Source organism: Pan paniscus, chromosome 3 (assembly GCF_029289425.2).
Source record: "Pan paniscus chromosome 3, NHGRI_mPanPan1-v2.0_pri, whole genome shotgun sequence".
Taxonomy (NCBI): Eukaryota; Metazoa; Chordata; class Mammalia; order Primates; family Hominidae; genus Pan; species Pan paniscus.
In genome coordinates, this window is record NC_073252.2 from 183,205,585 (window position 1) to 183,224,657 (window position 19,073).

At 41.8% G+C, this 19,073-nt stretch overlaps 1 protein-coding gene and 1 long non-coding RNA gene across 14 annotated transcripts in view; one reads left to right on the plus strand and one right to left on the minus strand.

The window, feature by feature from the left end:
- The window catches only part of CCDC110 (coiled-coil domain containing 110), a 31,240-nt gene extending 25,462 nt beyond the window's left edge, over positions 1-5,778 (minus strand). For 4 of the 13 annotated variants that reach the window (XM_034959518.3, XM_014344793.4, XM_034959514.3 and 1 more), the window contains exon 1: positions 127-579. Coding sequence is in view for 6 of the 13 variants with exons in the window: in XM_034959512.3 (XP_034815403.2) it covers positions 325-429; positions 1,317-1,326 (115 nt within the window). In the remaining 7 variants the exon portion in view is untranslated. Of the gene's footprint in view, positions 1-126; positions 580-1,316 lie in introns of those variants that run through there. The other 9 variants (XM_063604022.1, XM_063604027.1, XM_063604026.1 and 6 more) reach the window with 5 other exon arrangements.
- LOC129397651 (uncharacterized) lies at positions 1,035-18,281 on the plus strand. The gene is made up of 3 exons (XR_008625279.2): positions 1,035-1,406; positions 12,945-13,048; positions 14,473-18,281. It is a non-coding gene; the product is annotated as an uncharacterized LOC129397651 (long non-coding RNA).
- The last annotated feature ends 792 nt before the right edge of the window (positions 18,282-19,073 follow it).

The window sequence follows — 19,073 nt, forward strand, 5'->3', positions numbered from 1 at the left end:
GACAGGCAGTCCGGAGCCGCCCTGCTGAATGCCCGCTCCATTCCTCGCTGCCTGTGTGACCTTAGGGAGTTAACCTCTCTGTGCCCGTTTCCTCATCTGCAAAATGGGGATCGTGATAGCACCTACCTCGTAAAAGTGTTGTGAGAATTAAACAGTTGATCCATTACGTGCTTAGAACAGCACTGGCACAAAGCGCGAGTGCCGTGGTGGCTGCTGTCCGTGTCATCACGGCCGTGGGAAGCACGCCAGGTGAGCAGGTGGCACAGGCCAGATGCTGCCGCCTGTGTACAGTTAAAGGAGCCTTTGACGGTCTGGCGATTTTACCTGTGTCGCTGCAGCCACTTTCCTTCACCCCCTCCGAAGAATTTAGGATCTTGGACGCTGAAAGGAGAACGGAGTCAACTTCATCCTCTTCCTGGTGCTGCTTTTCTGTAACAGAACCGTCCGGGGCTGTTCTGTCGCGGGTCGTGGCGTGGCGGGGCTGGCGGCGGAGCGGGGTGGAGGGATGGGGCGGGGCAGGGCTGAAGGTGGGAGCGGGGTGGAGGGAATGGGGCTGGGAGGGGGCTGAAGGCGGGAGCGGGGTGGAGGGAATGGGGCTGGGAGGGGGCTGAGGGCTGGGATGCGGCGGAGAGATTGGGCGAGGCTAGGGCCAGAGGAATGGGGCGGGATCAGGGTTGAAGGTTGGGGCGGGGCGGAGGGCTGGGATGGGGCGGAGAGATTGGGCGGGGCTGGGGAGGGCAGAGGAATGGGGCGGGCTAACGGCAGGGGCGAGGCGGAGGGAATTAGGAGGGGGCGGGGCTGAAGGCTGGGGCGGGGAGGGCGGGGAGGGCGGGGAGGGCGGGGAGGGCGGGGCGGAGGGAATTAGGAGGGGGCGGGGCTGAAGGCTGGGGCGGGGCGCAGGGATGGGATGGGCGGAGAGACTGGGCGGGACCTGTCGGGGCAGAGGAATGGGGCGGGGTCACGGCTGAAGGCTGGGGCGGGGCGGAGGGATGGGGCGGAGGGACGGCGGGATGGGGCGGAGGGACGGCATCAGGCCGGGCCTGGGGCGGGGCGCGGCGCTTTCCGCAAGCGGCCACCCGAGGGCGCGCTGGGCGGGCGGCGGCGGCAGACCACGCAGGCAGCCTGTAAGCCACAGCGGACGCAGGGGGCCGCAGCGGGTGCTCAGCCCTAGGGCCGAGCGGGAGATGTGCGGCGAGTGCGGAAGGGCGGACCCGGGATGTCCCGGGTTTTCGAGCGGGCAGCCGCCTGCTGAATGCCCTTCTGCTGCCCTCCGTTCCCGCGGCTCCCCTAGGAGCCCAGCCCCGCCCAACTCTTACCCGGGCTCATCGCCGCGGCTCATCTCTCTCGCAACCGCCGCCGCCGCACGCACCCGCTCCGCCGCCCCGCGCAGGGCATCCTGTCGCCAGGTAACCGGATGGCCGGGGCGCCGGCCCCACCCCCACCCTCGGCGGCGCGCGCTCGGCTGGGGTCCCTGGTGGGGTCCCGGTGGGTCCCTCGTCACTCCGGACGCTTCCCCGAGAGCTTCCCTGGAAACCTGGCCTGGGACAGCCCACCTGGGCGCCTCCCCGCACACGCGCGGCTGTCCGGGACGGGCTTGCTCACACTCGGACTCGCGGCAGTACCCGCCGGACCAAAGCGGTGCGGAGAAAGGGACCGCCCGGGGACGGACACACACCTGAGAGCTTTCCCTTTGCCTTTCCACATCTCCACTTCATCGCTGTTTTTTTTTTTTAAATTCTTAGTCCTCTCGTTTCAGCGCATCCCTCAGAGGAGTTTCAGCATTTGGGGATTTGAACGGCCCATGACCAATATTGTGAAAGGACTTTTGTTTGCTGCAATGAAAAGAAGACTCCTATTTTCCAATAATGAATTAACCTAAACATGTATTAAAATATGCTCATGAAAGCTGTGGGAAGCGACGGTGGGCTTCCTTTGTCTAAGCATGTTAATTTTTACGCACCTAGTGTATCACGTGCAGGATTGATGTTGCGTTCACGGGAAACCCGATCTCCTTTAACCAAGGACTGGGTGCGTGCCCCCAGCTAATCCTCCTGCCCATCAGAAAATGGTGCTCTTTAAAGTTTTAAACGAGTATATATTATTTATTTTGTAGTAAACCATCACACATAGACAATTAAAATTCAAAATCACAATCACCAGGATATCATAATTTGCTATATAATAACATATAATAGATAATAAGTAATACATGATGGCTTGCTTTCATTGAAATGAAACTTCTTATGATAGTTTTAGTGCTTACTTCCTCTAATTTGTTTCTTATAGAAATGGGCTCTAGTGCGTGCGCCTGTAATCTCAGCTACTCAGGAGGCTGAGGCAGGAGAATCGCTTGAACCCAGGACGCGGAGGTTGCAGTGAGCCGAGATGGCGCCACTGTGCTCCAGCCTGGGCAACAGAGCCAGACTCCGTCTCAAAAAAACAAAAAAAACCAAACAAACCAAAAAAAAAAAAAAAAGAAAAAAAATGGGCTCTAGGTCCGGCATGATGGCTCACACCTGTAATCCCAGCACTTTGGGAGGCCAAGGTGGGCGGATCACCTGAGGTCAGGAGTCCGAGACCAGCCTGACCAACATGGTGAAACCTTGTCTCTACTAAAAATACCAAAATTAGCCAGGTATGGTGGAGTACATCCGTAATCCCAGCTACTTGGGAGGCTGAGGCAGGAGAATCACTTGAACCCAGGAGGCAGAGGCTGCAGTGAGTCGACATAGTGCAACCGCACTCCGGCCTGGGCCACAGAGCGACACTCTGTCTAAAAAAAAAAAAAAAAGAAAAAAAAAAAAGGGCTCTAGAAGATTTGACTTTCTTGTGGCATTGTAGACAATTTTAATAAATTATAATTTTGAGAATTTATGGTCTGCATTGCTGATTGATATTGATGATTCAGGAGATAGAAATTATTTAGGCTGATAGGGCAAAAGAGTCTTCAGCAGAACTTCTAACAAAAAACAGCTCAAGAAATCATTTTTTTTTCTAACAAAGAGCATCCTGAAAGCCTGCAAACCTTGCAAAGATAGATCAGGAAGCTGGAAGCGTGCACACCAGGGCGCAGGGGGTTGGGGGGCAGCGTGCGGGTGGATGCCAGCAGCTGCGCCGATAGAAAAGGGCTATCTGGGGGCCAGGCATGTCCACCATGGAAGCTCCATCTCCCCTTTTTTGTTAGCACGTGTACAGTAAGAAAGAGATGGGCAATATGGAAAAGCTCAGTCAGAGAACCCACCTGCGTAATAAAAGATTGGGGTGGGGGCTGCCAGAGATTCATGCCCTATGCAGATGGCACACCTGGTCCTAACTGGTTTTTCACACCCTGTGTAGATCAGACTGCCTCCCCATTAGCTCATCTATAAAATTCTATAAAAAATATTTCACAGCGAATTGGCAACCCGGGGACCCCTTTCTGTAGCGGAGAGCTTATTCTCTTTCTTGTCGCCTATTACATTTCGACTCTTAACCTCACTCTTTGTGTGTCTGCATCCTTGATCTCCCTGTGAGACAGCAAACCTTGGTGTCAGCCCAGACAATGAGGCTGCTTCATTGATAAAGTTAATTTTTTTCCTGAGAGCTACACAAGTTTTCAGCAATATGTTTGTGAAATTACTACTGTAAATAAATTGCATTCCTTCAAAGGGTGAATGACAAAAAGCCACTACATTTTAGCAAGTCTGTTTTTATACTACTGAAGTTTCCACAATTAATTACTATATTTTATGTAATGCTAATTATTAATATCTAATCATTTGATTATGTAATAATGTGTAATAACTCTAATTTGTCTATGTAATATTTGTGGACTATGATGACAAATTAATATTGGTTATTACATAGAAATTACTTGCGGATTTTTGTGGGAGCACTCAGTCACACCATTTAGTATAGAATGTAAAAAGCAGGTCATACATGCTGCAACATCAAACTCAAATTTAGCCAGTGCACTAATCTCAATAGAGAGTTACTTCAATTTTAAGCTACTTCCTAATCCATTCATCAGTCAGAAAAGCAGCTCTTTAGTTAGAAGGACACTTTATTTTAGATGTCCTATAAGGCCTTTTGATTATCACACTCATTTCTCTTTTGTAAAGCACATCATATATATATTCTCAGTTAAAACAAAAATTTTGTCAGAAAATTATTGTAATTAATATGTAAAAAGGCTGTCTTTGGAGCCAACAGTTATAATATTTTAAAAACTGTTTTCAATAATAAAGATGCCTAGGATTTGAATATCACCCTCTCAGATGAACCCCCTCGTGAAGGGCCTCACATGAACATTGCGTGCGCCAACCCTGGTATTCGAGGTGGGAGAATCTGGAAGCGGTAATTAGAGCATTGACATGTCTCTAAAAAAATGGGGGTGGGAGGTGGTCACAGCCCTTTAGGGACATTCACTGCAGTGTGAAATGTATGTTGAGGGAGAAGTCTTATTTGATCACCCATGGCCACTTAAAACCATTTTCACCTGCGCTTGAAACTCCCTGCATTTTGAACTCCGTGGCTGACCGAATGATGGGCCTCTCTGAACAGGAGTTTCCTTATCTGTACAACAGTGAGCCAGTAGTGAGGATGAGTGAAATCCCAGGGGAAGGGTCTACTCCAGGAGAAAGCAGAGTAGTCACATACGGGGCTGACAGTGAATGGCAGGTCTAGAGCCCCGTCTAGGGTGGGGTTCCATAAACACTTGTGAAATTTTTTTTCCTGTGGTTCTTCTTTGAAAAAACTTGACACTTCAGTGGAAAAAGATTCAATTATTGTAGCTCAAATATTAGAAAAAATGTATATTTTAAAGAGAGAGTAGAATGTGTTGTCTAGTTTATATTGTGTGTGAACTTTGATGAACTTGCCAAGCTTCTAAAAATAAAAAACTTGTTTGGGCATCTCAGTGAGTGCGTGTTTAGATGGCCTATAAAATGAAAATTTCTCGGCCGGGCACGGTGGCTCACGCCTGTGATCCCAGCACTTTGGGAGGCTGAGGCAGGTGGATCACCTGAGGTGCGGAGTTTGAGACCAGCCTGTCCAACATGGAGAAACCCCATCTCTACTAAAAATACAAAAAATTAGCTGGGCATGCTGGTGGGTGCCTCTAATCCCAGCTACTCACTCGGGAGGCTGAGGCAGGAGAATTGCTTGAACCCGGGAGGTGGAGGTTGCTGTGAGCCAAGATCGTGCCACTGCACTTGAGCCTGGGCGACAGAGCGAAACTCCATCTCAAAAAAAAAAAAAAAAAAAAAAGGCCGGGCGCAGTGGCTCACACCTATAATTCCAGCACTTTGGGAGGCCGAGGCAGGCGGATCAAGAGGTCAGGGGATCAAGACCATCCTGGCTGGCTAACATGGTGAAACCCCATCTCTACTAAAAATACAAAAAATGAGCCGGGCGTGGTGGTGGGCGCCTGTAGTCCCAGCTACTTGGGCTTGGGAGGCTGAGGCAGGAGAATGGCGTGAACCCGGGAGGCGGAGCTTGCAGTGAGCCGAAATCGCGCCACTGCACTCCAGCCTGGGTGACAGAGTGAGACTCCATCTCAAAAAAAAAAAAAAAAGTAAAGTTCTCACTGTGTGTTACTTATTAAATTACTTTTTTTGAGTAATTTAAAAATAATGAAAAGTACAGAGTGATGTAACTAACCCCCTGCTTCAATCTTCCAGAATTAACAATGACATCTGTTGGCATATTTGATTTTTAATTATTATTTTTTTAAAATTACGTAGAGTTGAACTCCCCAGCATTTCTTATCCTGCTCCTCCTTCCTCACGTCCTTCCCTCAAGAAACCATTATTATGAATTTAGGGTGCAACCTTCCAGTCTATTCTTATATTTTTATGGTTATTATGTATATTTGTGAATAATATATAATAGTTGTTCTTGTCTAAAACATTTTCATAAATAATATAATTTATGTTTTATTCTACAGCTTGCTCTTTTTTCTCAACTTTTTTTTTAGGTCTATCTGTATTTTTAAAAATAGATCTTTAATTCAATTGTAAAAATGGGCTTGATCAATCTTTCTGTTCTTCCAGTGTATTTGTCTTTTTGGCCTCCATTTTTCTTTTTTTTTTAGAGATGGAGTCTCACTCTGTTGCCCAGGCTGCAGTGCAGTGGTGCGATCTCGGCTCACTGCAACATCCACCTACCGGGTTCAAGTGATTCTCCTGCCTCAGCCTCCCGAGTGGCTGGGATTACAGGCACCTGCCACCACGCCCAGCTAATTTTTGCATTTTTAGTAGAGATGGGTTTCACCATGTTGGCCAGGCTGGTCTTGAACTCCTGACCTCAGGTGATCCACCTGCCTTGGCCTCCCAAAGTGCTGGGATTACAGGGTGAGCCACCATGCTGGGCTCCTGCTCTCCATTATTTTTAAACGTTGACATGCTCACCAAGTTGTAGTAAAATCAGGAGCACAGTATGACACACATTTATTTTTCTCCTGAAACATTAAGAGTGAGTTGCTGACATGACATTCCATCACTGTTGAATACTTTGGTGTGCATCTTACGAGAAATCGCTCCAGCTCTCCAACAGGAGAACAATACAGCCATCAAAATCTAGAAATTAACACTGAGACATTACTACCATCTAATCTTCAGGCCCCATTCATGTTTCACCAATTCTTCCACTAATGTCCTTCGTGGCAAAAGGATCTAGTTGAAGATCTTGCCTTGCATTTCATTATCATGACATGTCTCTTTATTTTCATCTGAACAGTGCCTCAGTCTCTTTGACTTCCAAGACTTTGACACTTTTGAAGATTCTAGGCCAGTTATTTTGTAGACTATTCCTTCTTGCGGCTTTTTCTGATGTTTTCTGGGGATTAGATTCAGATCCTGCATGTTTGTCAGGACTATCAGAGGTGACGCTGGTTCCTTGTCATTGCATCCCATCAGGTGGCACGTGATTTAGATTTGTCCCATCAGAGATGATGTTCATTTGATGACTTGGCTAAGGTGATGTCTCCCAGGCTTCTCTATGGTGAAGTTATTTTTTTTGCCTCATATGTAATAAGTATTTTGTGGAGAGGTACTTTGTAAATATTCCATTCCTCATCAAACTTTCAGTTTGTTCATTTATTTATAATTATCTGGGTGGACACAGAGTTTCTTGTACTTGATGGGTTACAATGGGTTTTCTGCCGCTAACAATATTGATATCATTGCTCAGTTTCCCAATTTTGTCAGTGGCCTTTTCTGTAGCTGGCTTCGGCATACTTTGACTCATCCCCCCTTCATTACTGGAGCACTTTGTTTTCTTGACACAAGCAGATATTCCTGGCTCATCTTATATTTTCCCTGCCCTGGCTCTGAAATCAGCCATTTCTCCAAGGAGGCTTAGTTTTCTTTTAACGGTATTTCACATTCATTTATGAGGGGGCCAAGTGTACACGTTGCTATAGGAGTGTAACTGTTCCCAGGCCATCTTGGTGGATAGAGCTAGGGAATGTCTGAATGCGTATGCATGTGTATATGTGTGTATGTATGTGTATGTATTATGTATATGTACATACATGCATATACAAACATATGTACACAAACACATGCACAATTACATCCTTATTTATTTCTATATCTATCTACATATATTGAGAACTATACATTCGTGATACCTCCAATTCCAGTTCAATATCATAGCACTCTTTCTAATTTTCTTACTTTTCATATTTATAATTTCCTTTACCAAAAAATGAGAAAGGTGGCTCCCATATCCTTTATAGATTTACGTATTTGGGCAAACCTCTTGCAGGCATCCACTCTCTCAGTGCCAGGCTTGCATCCCAGTCCGCATTTGGTACCCTTGTCATCCCACTTAGGTTCCAGTGCCCTGCACTGTCCCTCCTTCCTATCCTACTAGCACCCTGAGCCTTATATTGGGCCTGTCGTCTGTACAGACCCTGTTCTCACCTGGCCTGGGCTCTGTCGCCCTGGGCTGAGCCTCCTCCATGTGTGGAGCACCTCTTCCCACTCCTCGGGCTCTGGCACTGTGCACCAGCCAGTCCCAGGCTCTGGCCAATGATACCGGTGCTCCCTCATGCGTGGATGGTCTCCTTTTCCTCCTGGGGATTAGACACGCAAAGTGTGCTTTTTGCAAGCTCATGAAATGATCCTTCCATATTTTTTTTCTAAAAGCTTTATCTTTCATATGTATATCTGCTATTCATCTGGAATTGATTTTTATACAGAGTGTGAGGTAGGGGCCAACATCCATTAAAAAATAAGGCTATCCAATCGATGTACCATTTACTGTAAATAATATAATTTCTTACACCAGCTGTATTTTAAAATATATTTTTAAAATACGTTTTTCCTATGTGTGCTCTCAATCTACCATGTTGACCCTAAAGTTTCTTATTGCAAAGTTGCTGAAGTCAAGTAAAGTGATTATTTGCTTATCTAGAACACAAATTAGAATTAACTGAAGTCAAAGGGAGTAGTACAATGAAATTTCCTTTCGACTTCCAAAGTGGAGAAAACATCATTCTCCCCAGTGAGGCTGGAAGGATCCGGTCCTCTGAGCTTCTCCCAGCCTCTTTGGCTGCTGCTGAGGACTCAGTATCTTCTACAGCATGCACATTTTCAATATGTAGGAAATAAAGGGTCAGTGATATCCACACAAACCTGGCAAAAGTATGCAGAGTCCCCTTGCCCAGGCCCTCCTGACACTGTTCCTTCTCCTGCGACAGTGATGTATGTTCGTTACCCTGTTTGAAATAGGGAAACAAAGTCTAGAACCTTAATACTCTGGAAGATGCTAAATCTCCTCCTTCCTTAATGTAATTATTACCCCAATAATTAAGTTGTGGGTGATATATTCTTGCTTATGTGTCATTTTATTGAGAGTTGCAGAATTTTAGGAAAATGTTGTTTCCAGATTTATGTGGGAATATGAAAACATGAGAAGGTTAGGGAACTTTAAAAAACTCTTTGTAATTGGTCAGTACCAGACTTCCTAATTCCGAAACTTTGGTTCTGCCCCAACCCATAACACATTACAATTCTAGGGGTTAGCTCAGTGTTTAATCTAAATTTTACAAGAGTATAGAGACCATATAAACATCTTCAGAGCTGAAAGTTCACAATACCTGATGAGGCATCCCACTCCACCTGCAAAACCTCCTTCTTGTGGTGAGACTTTCTATTTTACTCGGCCCCATGTCAGATAGAGGGTAGAGCATATTCTGTAGGGGGTTGGGTATGGTTTCCCCGGCCACATATGTCAGTCAGTCCACCAAATGCCCTGAAAAAAACTGTGACTTTTTTTGATTGTGAAGATCATTTGCTGAAGGATGGAATTAAAATCTGAAGTACCAATTTAAACAAAAGCTGTGAGTCACAGTATTTCAAAAATCTTCAAACGGTAGCTCCTCCTAGGGAATCCTCTTCACCTGTTGACTAACAGCTGCAGATTTAACAATCTGGAGTAAAGTCAAGAGCATTGCACAAAAACAAGCTAGGGAACCTATTCTTAGCAACTTATTACCAGACTAAAATACTTCTGGGCTTTTCAGTTTCATGAGACCTTTTTTTAAACCTGATATCGCAAGGCTATTATTAATCATAGATGAAATCTATAGTAGCATGAAAAAATGACCAGATTGCCCTTAGGGTACAAGAAATTTGGGGTCGGGCGTGGTGGCTCGCGCCTGTAACCCCAGCACTTTGGGATGCCGAGGTGGGCGGATCACTGGGTCAGGAGATCAAGACCATCCTGGCTAACACGGTGAAACCCCGTGTCTACTAAAAATACAGAGAATTAGCCAGGCGTGATGGTGGGCACCTGTAGTCCCAGCTACTTGGGAGGCTGAGACAGGAGAATCGCTTGAACCCAGGAGGTGGAGCTTGCAGTGAGCCGAGATCGCACCACTGCATTCCAGCCTGGGTGACAGACTCTGTCTCAAAAAAGAAAAAAAAAAAAAAGAAAGAAAGGAAAAAAAGAAATTTGGGCAATTGTGTTTTGATCACAGAGAGGACCCATGTGCTAGGTACTTAGGATGTCTTGGATGGGTAGTGGCCCTTCCTTCCGCAACTCAAAGGCTTTATCCAAATACAAACACCTCTCCCCCCAGCCTTCTTTAAGTTGCCTTTAGTGTTAGTGTTAACACCTGATTTCACCTATATGAGAATGAGCTCCATAAGCCAACAAGGTAAACTCCAGCTGTGGCTCTTAGGAAGTTAATTGCTGCTTTACGAGGGTTTATTTAATGCTATGGTGGGTTACTGAGAGAGTGATGTTGGTTTAACTCTAACAAGTTTGGTATGCTAAAGGGTCAGACATAGAGAAATATCAAAGTAGCTCGAGAAGGAGCAGGTGTTAGGGAAAGGGATATTTTTAGGATGGGTTGGAGTACTTGAGCATGTTGTAGGCTGGGAATAAGAATCAATGGCAAAGACAGGCTGGGTGCAAAAAAATAAGTTGGAAAGAGAACTTGAAGAATAGAGTAATAGAATAGGAATTGAGTGATAGACATGACTTGGACCAAGAGGAGGACAGAGGACTAACAGTCTCTTTGAATGTGTGAAGCTCTGGCCATTTTGTAGAGATGACAGAGACAGAAGCAATGGGGAACACACTTTCTCTGTAACAAGGTCCTTAGGTCCGATGAGTGCTGTCTGTGAAGTTTACTACGGGTGAGTAGGTGTCATTACTTTGAGTCTGTCAAAGGCAGTAGTCTCTGTAGCCTCTTCCAGACTGAGGAGTCTTTAATTCAACTTGTAGTACATGAGCCCCTTTTTTTCTTTTTCATTTTTTATCTGACTTTAAAAGTTAGGAGAGCCCCTTTCTTTTTGATGCCAAACTGCCTTCTAGTTTTTAGACACTTAAAGAGCAGCACTGCCTCAGGCCACTTGTTTTACATTAATAATAATAGCATGTTTCCCCTTGCTATATAAAGTTACCATTAATGTGTACTTTCAATGGAGCTAATTAATTTGCAATGATAAATGCATGCTCCTTGCTTGATTTCTGTTGTGAGCCACGCATGAGTTAGAGGTGGCATTTATGACCATGGAACAGAAAGAAACTTCTAAATTGTACCAAGAACCTGGCCACATTGACAGCGTGCCCTCACTAAATGGAATGGCCAGCCTAGTTGACACAGGTGAAGACAATGTCAAAAACAGATCATTGAGTATTTGAGTATTAGAGGTCTCAGAGATCATCCTGTCCTCCCTCCTCATTCTGCAGATGGCCGAGCTGTGCCTGCATTCCAAGTCCTTATCCAGAGCTCTCTCCATGACAACCTTCTTAGTGACAGTATTACTTAATATTTTTATTATTCCACACTGCTTTTGCTAGCACTCATGGAAGAAATGATTTTTATTCTAAAGAGAACAAACATGGACTATAACTTATCAGTGATAAAAAATAAAACCATACAATAGAGAGGAGGAATTTTAATAATGTTTAAATTTCATAGGTGTAAAGATTTCCAAACCATATTACTTATTACTAGTGAATATTGGTGAGTTTACATGCTTTTTTCCTTCTACCTGTTTGGCCCTGTACAAAAATCCAACTCTCTGAAACTTTCCCTCATCTGTAAAATATTTATTTGGCAAAGTTGTTATAAGGATTAGAAATAATGTGTCAGTAGCTGGAAATCTTACTCAGAATCGACTTTAATTCTGTTAGTCTTCTAAATCCTTAAAGAATTAAGAATTGCCTTGAAATTACCATTGGATATAACAGAGTATTGTCAGTGAGTCTTTGGTGGAGTTGGGTTTCATGTGAGATCAGGCTTTTAAAACTGCCCTCCTCAGATGAAGAAAAGGTCCAGTGAGCTCCATGAACCTGATCAGTTTCAGTGTGAAATATCAGCTCTCTTGGGATCCGTAGGAATAGGAATCCAGTTCTGTGAACGTTGCAGCTTGATATAGTTGTGCTCATTTAATTGACCCTTGATTTTGGTACCAAAGAATAATTGGAAGAAAGAGGAACGTCATTTTGGATCTGGGATTGAATAGCGAAAATTATATATAATAATAGTTTCTTAAGGGATTATTTACACTTTACTTAATAGGTGATGTGTTTGATATTTTTGGATGAATTATCTTCTTACAACAACCCTGTAAAGTAGGATTATCCTAATCTTATGGGTTGATGAAACTGAGATCTGGAGAGATTTCGTGATTTCCCTGTTTCTTAAGCTGACAGGTAGAGAGCTGGGATTCATGTCACCTCTGCCTGAGTCCAAAGATCATTTTCGTAACCATTAGGCTCTAATACCTGAAGTAAGTTATATTGAAACGGAATCCAGGAGATGATTTTGACAAAGCTTACTGAGAGCTTTGTGATTCCATGAAAACTTTATGATTATCCTAAGTGAAAAGCAAAGAGCCTGGATTCTAAAACCAGACTACCTGGATTCAAATTCTGCCTCCATTTACTACAGGAGAAAAGGAATAACCTCTGTGTCTCAGTTTCCTCATCTGTAAAATAGGAAGACAAAGAGTGGCTACCTCACAGGGCTGCTGTGAAGAGTGAATGAGTTCATGCATGTAAAGCATTTAGAACAGTGCTTCGTACATAGTAAGAGCTGTGTGTTTGCTATTGATATTATATCAGCAATGATCACGCATTTCCAGAAAAGGGATTTATAAAACATCTAAATAAGGAAGAATATTTCTAACCATGTTGTTTCATTTGACCCTAAACATTTCTGTTCTTAGGAATGTATATACTTAACAGATTAGTGACACATACATATTTATATTAGTGTTCTTTTTAAAAATAGGAGCTTTAATGAGATATACTTCACCCATTTAAAGTGTAATTCAATGGTTCATAGTATATTCACAGATTTTGGAACAATCTTACAACAAAACAACTTGAGAATGTTTTCGTCACCCCAAAAAAAGCCCTGCACCCATTACTTACCATTCCCCATTTCACCACAACCCCCCAGCTCTAGGCAATCATTAATTTATTTTCTGTCCCTGCAGATTTGCCTATTCTGGATGTTTCTTGTTAATGGAACCATAAAATACGTGGACCGGCTGATTTTATTGAGATATGATTTGCATACCATAAAATTCATCTTTTAATGGTATGTAATGTAGTGGTTTTTAGTATGTTCATAATGTTGTACGAGCATCACAACTGTCTAATTCCAGAATGTTTTCATCACTACCCCCCAAAACCCGTACCCTTTAGCAGCCACTCCCCACTCTACCTTCCCCCCCAGCCCCGGGCAACCACTAAGCTAGTTTCAGTGTCTATGGATTTGCCTATTCTAGACGTTTCCTATGAATGAAGCTATACAACATATGGCCTTTGTGTCTGGATTCTTTAATTTAACATATTATTTTCAAGGTTCATCCATATGGTAGCATCTATCAGTACTTCATTCCTTTTTATGGCTGAATCATATTCCACTGTATGGATCGGCCACATTTTGTTTATCCATTCATCAGTTAGTGGACCTTGATGTTATTTCCACTGTTTGGATATTATGAATCGTGCTGTTGTGAACATTTGTGTGCAAGTGTGGACATATGTGTTCATTTTTCTTTATTATATACTAGACATGAAAAATTGGATCATATAAGTGATTCCATGTTTAACATTTTAAGGAACTGCAAAACTATTTTCCAAAGCAGGTATACCGTTTTACATTTCTACCAGTAATATGTGAGGGTTCCTTGTTCTCTACGTTCTTGAAAACTTTTGTTATTATCTTTTTAACTATAGCCATCCTAACGAGTGAGAAGTGGTATCTCATTGTGATTTTGATTTATATTTTCCTAATCACTAATAGTGTTGAGCATCTTTTCATATGGTTATTGGCCAATTGTATATCTTCTTTGGACAAATGTATTTTCAAATCTTTGCCTGTTTTTAAATTGGGTTACTTATTTTTGAAAATTCTGGATACCAGACCCTTATCAGATATAGGATTGCAATATTTTCTCCCATGCTGTGGGTTATTTTTTTACTTTCTTGATAGTGTTCATTGAAGCACATTTAAGTTTTACATTTTCATGAAGTCAGATTTATCTATTTTTTTCTTTGCTTGTGCTTTTAGTTTCATATCTAAGAAACCATCGCCTAATCTAAGGAAATGAAGATTTACGTCTGTATCTTCTAGGAATTTTATTGTTTTAGCTCTTGTATTTAGGTCTCTAATCCCTTCTGGGTCAATTTTTGTTTATTGTATGAGATAGGAGTAAATTTATTCCTTTGTATATGGATATTCAGTTGTCACATAATCATTTGTTGGAAAGACTATTCTTTCCCACATTGGATTGTCTTGGCATCCTTGCGTAAAACAAACTGACCATTGATATATGGGTTTATTCTGAGTGTATTCTATTCCATTGATTTATATGTTTATCCTTATGCCAATTCCAGGTGGTCTTGATTACCATAGTAAGTTTTAAAATATAGAAGTATGAATCCCCAATTTTGTTCTTCTCTTTCCAGATTCTTGTGGCTCTTACTAGATCCCTTGCATTTCCATATGAATTTTAGGGTCATCTTGTCAATTTCTGCAAAAATGGCGCCGGAATTTTGAGAGAGACTACATTGAATCTGTGCCTCAAATTAGGAGTACGGCCACCCTAACAATAGTAAGTCTTGTAATACATGAATACAGTGTGTCTTTTCATTTATTTAAGTCTTCATTAATTTCTTTCAATGATGATTTGTAGTTTTAGTGTACAAGTATTGCATTTCTTTTTTAAATTCAGTCCTAAGTATTTTATTCTTGTTACTTTGTACATAAAGCCAATTTCTTAATTTCAATATCAGATTATTAATTATGAAGTGTTGACTTTTTGTATGTTGATAGTGTATTCTACAGCCTTGTTGAATTCATTTATTAGCTCTAATAAGTTGTGTGTGTGTGTGTTTTGTTTTGTTTTTTTTAAGATGGAGTTTCGCTCTGGTTGCCCAGGCTGTAGTACAGTGGCGCAATATTGGCTCACTGCAACCTCCACCTCCTGGGTTCAAGTGATTCTCCTGCCTCAGCCTCCTAAGTAGCTGGGATTACAGGCGTGTGCCACCACACCCAGCTAATTTTCTATTTTTAGTAGAGACAGGGTTTCACCATGTTGGTCAGGCTGGTCTCAAACTCCTGACCTCAAGTGATCCACCTGCCTCAGCCTCCCAAAGTGCTGTGATTACAGGCATGAGCTACTGCGCCTGGCCAGTTGTGTTCGTTTAATATGAATTCTTCAGGATATTCTATATACACGATTCTGTCATTTGTAAGTAGAGATCTTTTTACTTTCTCCATTCCCATATGGATGCTTTTTATTTATTTATTTATTTTTTTATTGAGATGGAGTTTCACTCTTATCACCCAGGCTGGAGTGCAATAGCACAATCTTGGCTCACTGCAAACTTCACCTCCCGCATTCAAGCGATTCTCCTGCCTCAGTCTCGCTAGTAGCTGGGATTACAGGCGTGCACCACCATGCCTGGCTAATTTTTGTATTTTTAGTAGAGACAGGGTTTCACCATGTTGGCCTGGCTGGTCTCGAACTCCTGACCTAGTGTGATTCGCCCACCTCAGCCTCCCAAAGTGCTGGGATTACAGGTGTGAGCTACTGCGTCCGGACTTATTTCTTTTTTACCTAATTGCCCCGGGTAGAACTTCAAGTACAATTTTGAATAGGATTGGTGAGAGCAGATATCTCTGCCTTGTTCCTGATCTTAGAGGAAAAGCATTCAGTCTTTCATCATTAAGTTTTATGTTAGTTGTGGGATTTTCGTAGATGCCTTTCATCAGCTTGAGGAAGTACACTGGTATTCCTATTTTGTTGAGTGTTTTTTTTTTTTTTTTTGGTTTTAATAGGAGAGTGGTGGATTTTATCAAATTCTCTGTGTCTACTGAGATGTTATGTGGTTTTTGTATTTCATTCTATTAATATGATGTATTACATTGATTAATTCTCATGTATTGAAACAACCTTGTAACCCTGGGATAAACTCCACTTGGTTATCATGTATAATCCATAATATATATTGCTGGATTTGGTAGTTTTCATGTGATACTCTTGTCTTGATTTTAGTATCAGGGTTATACTGTTCTTGTAGAATGAGTGAGGAAGTGATCCTTCTTACATTGTACAGAAAAGTTTATGAAGCTCTTTGTTATTCCTTAAACAATTGGTAGAAATAATCAGTCTTGGGCTTTTCTTCGAGGGAAATTTTTGATTACTACTTCAATCTGCTTACTTATAGGTCTATTCAGATTTTGTATTGCCTTTTGAGTCAGCTTTGGTAGTTCGTGTTTTTCTGGTTATTTGTCCAACTTAGTTAGCTAATTTTTTGATGTACACACATTTTGTTTCGTAAGTTTTTCCTTACATTTTTTTTTCTATTTCTATAAGATTGGTAACAATGTCCCCTGTTTCATATTTGATTTTGGAAATTTGAGTTTTCTTTTTATCGTCTTCATTAGTCTAGCTAAAGGTTTACCTATTTTATTGATTTTTTAAATTATTTTCATTAATTAATTAATTTTCTGAGACAAAGTCTTGCTCTGTTGCCCAGGCTGGAGTGCAGTGGCATGACATCGGCTCACTGCAACCTTCCTCACCCGGGTTCAAGTGATTCTCCTAACTCAGCCTCCCAAGTAGTTAGGATTGCAGGCATGCGCCACCAAGCTTGGCTATTTTTTTGTATTTTTAGTAGAGACAGGGTTTCACCATGTTGCCCCGACTGGTTTCAAATTCCTGACCTCAAGTGATCCGCCCGCATCGGGCTCCCAAAGTGCTGGGATGACTTTGAGCCACCGCTCACACCTGTAATGGCCTGAATTTTTTTTTTTTTTTTTTTTGAGACGGAGTCTCGCTCTGTCGCCCAGGCTGGAGTGCAGTGGCGCGATCTCGGCTCACTGCAAGCTCCGCCTCCCGGGTTCACGCCATTCTCCTGCCTCAGCCTCCCGAGTAGCTGGGACTACAGGCGCCCGCTACCACGCCCGGCTAATTTTTTATATTTTTAGTAGAGACGGGGTTTCACCGTGTTAGCCAGGATGGTCTTGATCTCCTGACCTTGTGATCCGCCTGCATCGGCCTCCCAAAGTGCTGGGATTACAGGCGTGAACCACTGCGCCCGGCCCCTGGCCTGATCTTTTAAAAGAACCAGCTTTTTTTTTTTTTCCCCACAGTTTTTCTATTATCTATTTTTATTTATTTTCTCTCTTATCTTTATTATTTCCCTCCACCTGCTTGTTTGGGTTTAGTTTGCTCTTCTTTTACTAGTTTCTTAAGACAGAAAATTAGGCTATTGACTTGAGATCTTTCTTCATTTTAATGTAGGCGTTTATAGCTAAAAGTTATTTTTCTAAACTTTGCTTTTGCTGCATCCCTTAAGTTTCAGGACGTTGTGTTTTATTTTCATTCACCTTAAAGAATTTTCTATTTTCCCTTGTGATTTCTTCTTTGACCTGCGGATAACCATTTTAGAAGAGTGTTGCTTGATTTCCACATATTTGTGACTTTCCCATATTTCCTTTGGTTCTTATAATTTTATTCCATTGCGGTTGGTTGTAGAACATACCTCATATGATGTCAATTTTTTAAAAAAGTATTGATATTGTTTTATGGTTTAATATGTGGTCTATTCTGAAGAATGTTCCATATGCCCTTGAGAAGAATGTGTTTTCTGTCATTGTTGGGTGGTATTTTCTTTTTCTGTGTGTTTTTTTGATGTGGAGTCTTGCTCTGTTGCCAGGCTGGAGTGCAGTGGCCCGGTCTTGGCTCACTGCAACCTCCAGCTCCTGGTTCAAGCAATTCTCCTGCCTCAGCCTCCCAGGTAGCTGGGACTACAGGCGCATGCCACCATGCCTAGCTAATTTTTTGTGTGTATTTTTAGTAGAGATGGGGTTTCACTGTGTTGGCCAGGATGGTCTCGATCTCTTGACCTTGTGATCTGCCCACCTTGGCCTCCCAAAGTGCTGGGATTACAGACATGAGCCACCATGCCTGGCCTGTTGGGTGATATTTTCTATAGTTGTCTTTTGGGTCTAGCTGATATGTAGAGTAGGTCAAGTTCTCTATTTCCACGTTGATCTCTTTAGTTGTTCACTGCATTATTGAAAGTGGAGTACTGAAGTCTTAAAGCATAATCTTTGAATTGTCTTCCTTCAAGTCTGTCAGTTTTTGCTTCACTTATTTTGGGGCTCTGTTGTTAGGTGCAATATGTTTATAATTGTTATATCTTTTTGATGTATTTACTCTTTTATCATTAAAATGTCTTTTTTTTGTGTTTAGTAACTTTCTTTTTTCTAAACACTTGTTTTGTCTGGTATTATTATAACCCTCCAGCTCTCTTTTGGTTACCATTGCATGGTATATCTTTTTCTTTCAATTTATTAGTGTCTTTAAATCTAAAATGTGTCTCCTACAGGCAGCAAATAGCTGAATCATGTTATATAAATCCATTGTGCTAATCTCTGCCTTTTAATTGAAATGTTTAAAACATTTACATTTAATATAATATTTGATAACATAGGATTTAGTTCTGTCATTTGCTGTTTTTCTATATCTTATGCCTTTTTAATTTTTTGTTCCTTTTATTACTGCCTTATTTTGTGTTAAATAGTGTTGTTTATACGTATGTTCTGGTGTACCATTTTAATTCCCTTGAGTGATACATTTGGGAAATTTGGGGAAGTCATGTACGTATGTATGTATGTATGTATCTATCTATCTATCTTTTCCCTTAGTAGTTGCCCTGAGGATTATAATTAACATCTTAATTTATAATAATGTAGTTCATATTAATAACAAGTTAATTTCAATAATCTACAAAATTTTGCTTCAATATAGTTTTGTTCTCTTCAACCTCCTTTATGCTATTATTATTATACAAATTACATCTATTTGTTATTGTTATATAAATTGCTTCTATGTAATTGTATCTACATCTATGTTTGTGTGACCATCAATGTAGATTTATTTTATATATAGTAGGTTTATTTCATCTACAATGTAGATTATTTTATATATAATAATATATATTTTATTTTTTATTTTTAAAATTTAATTTAATTATTATTTTTTTTTGAGACAGAGTCTTGCTCTGTCACCCAGGCTGGAGTGTAGTGGCACAATCTTGGCTCA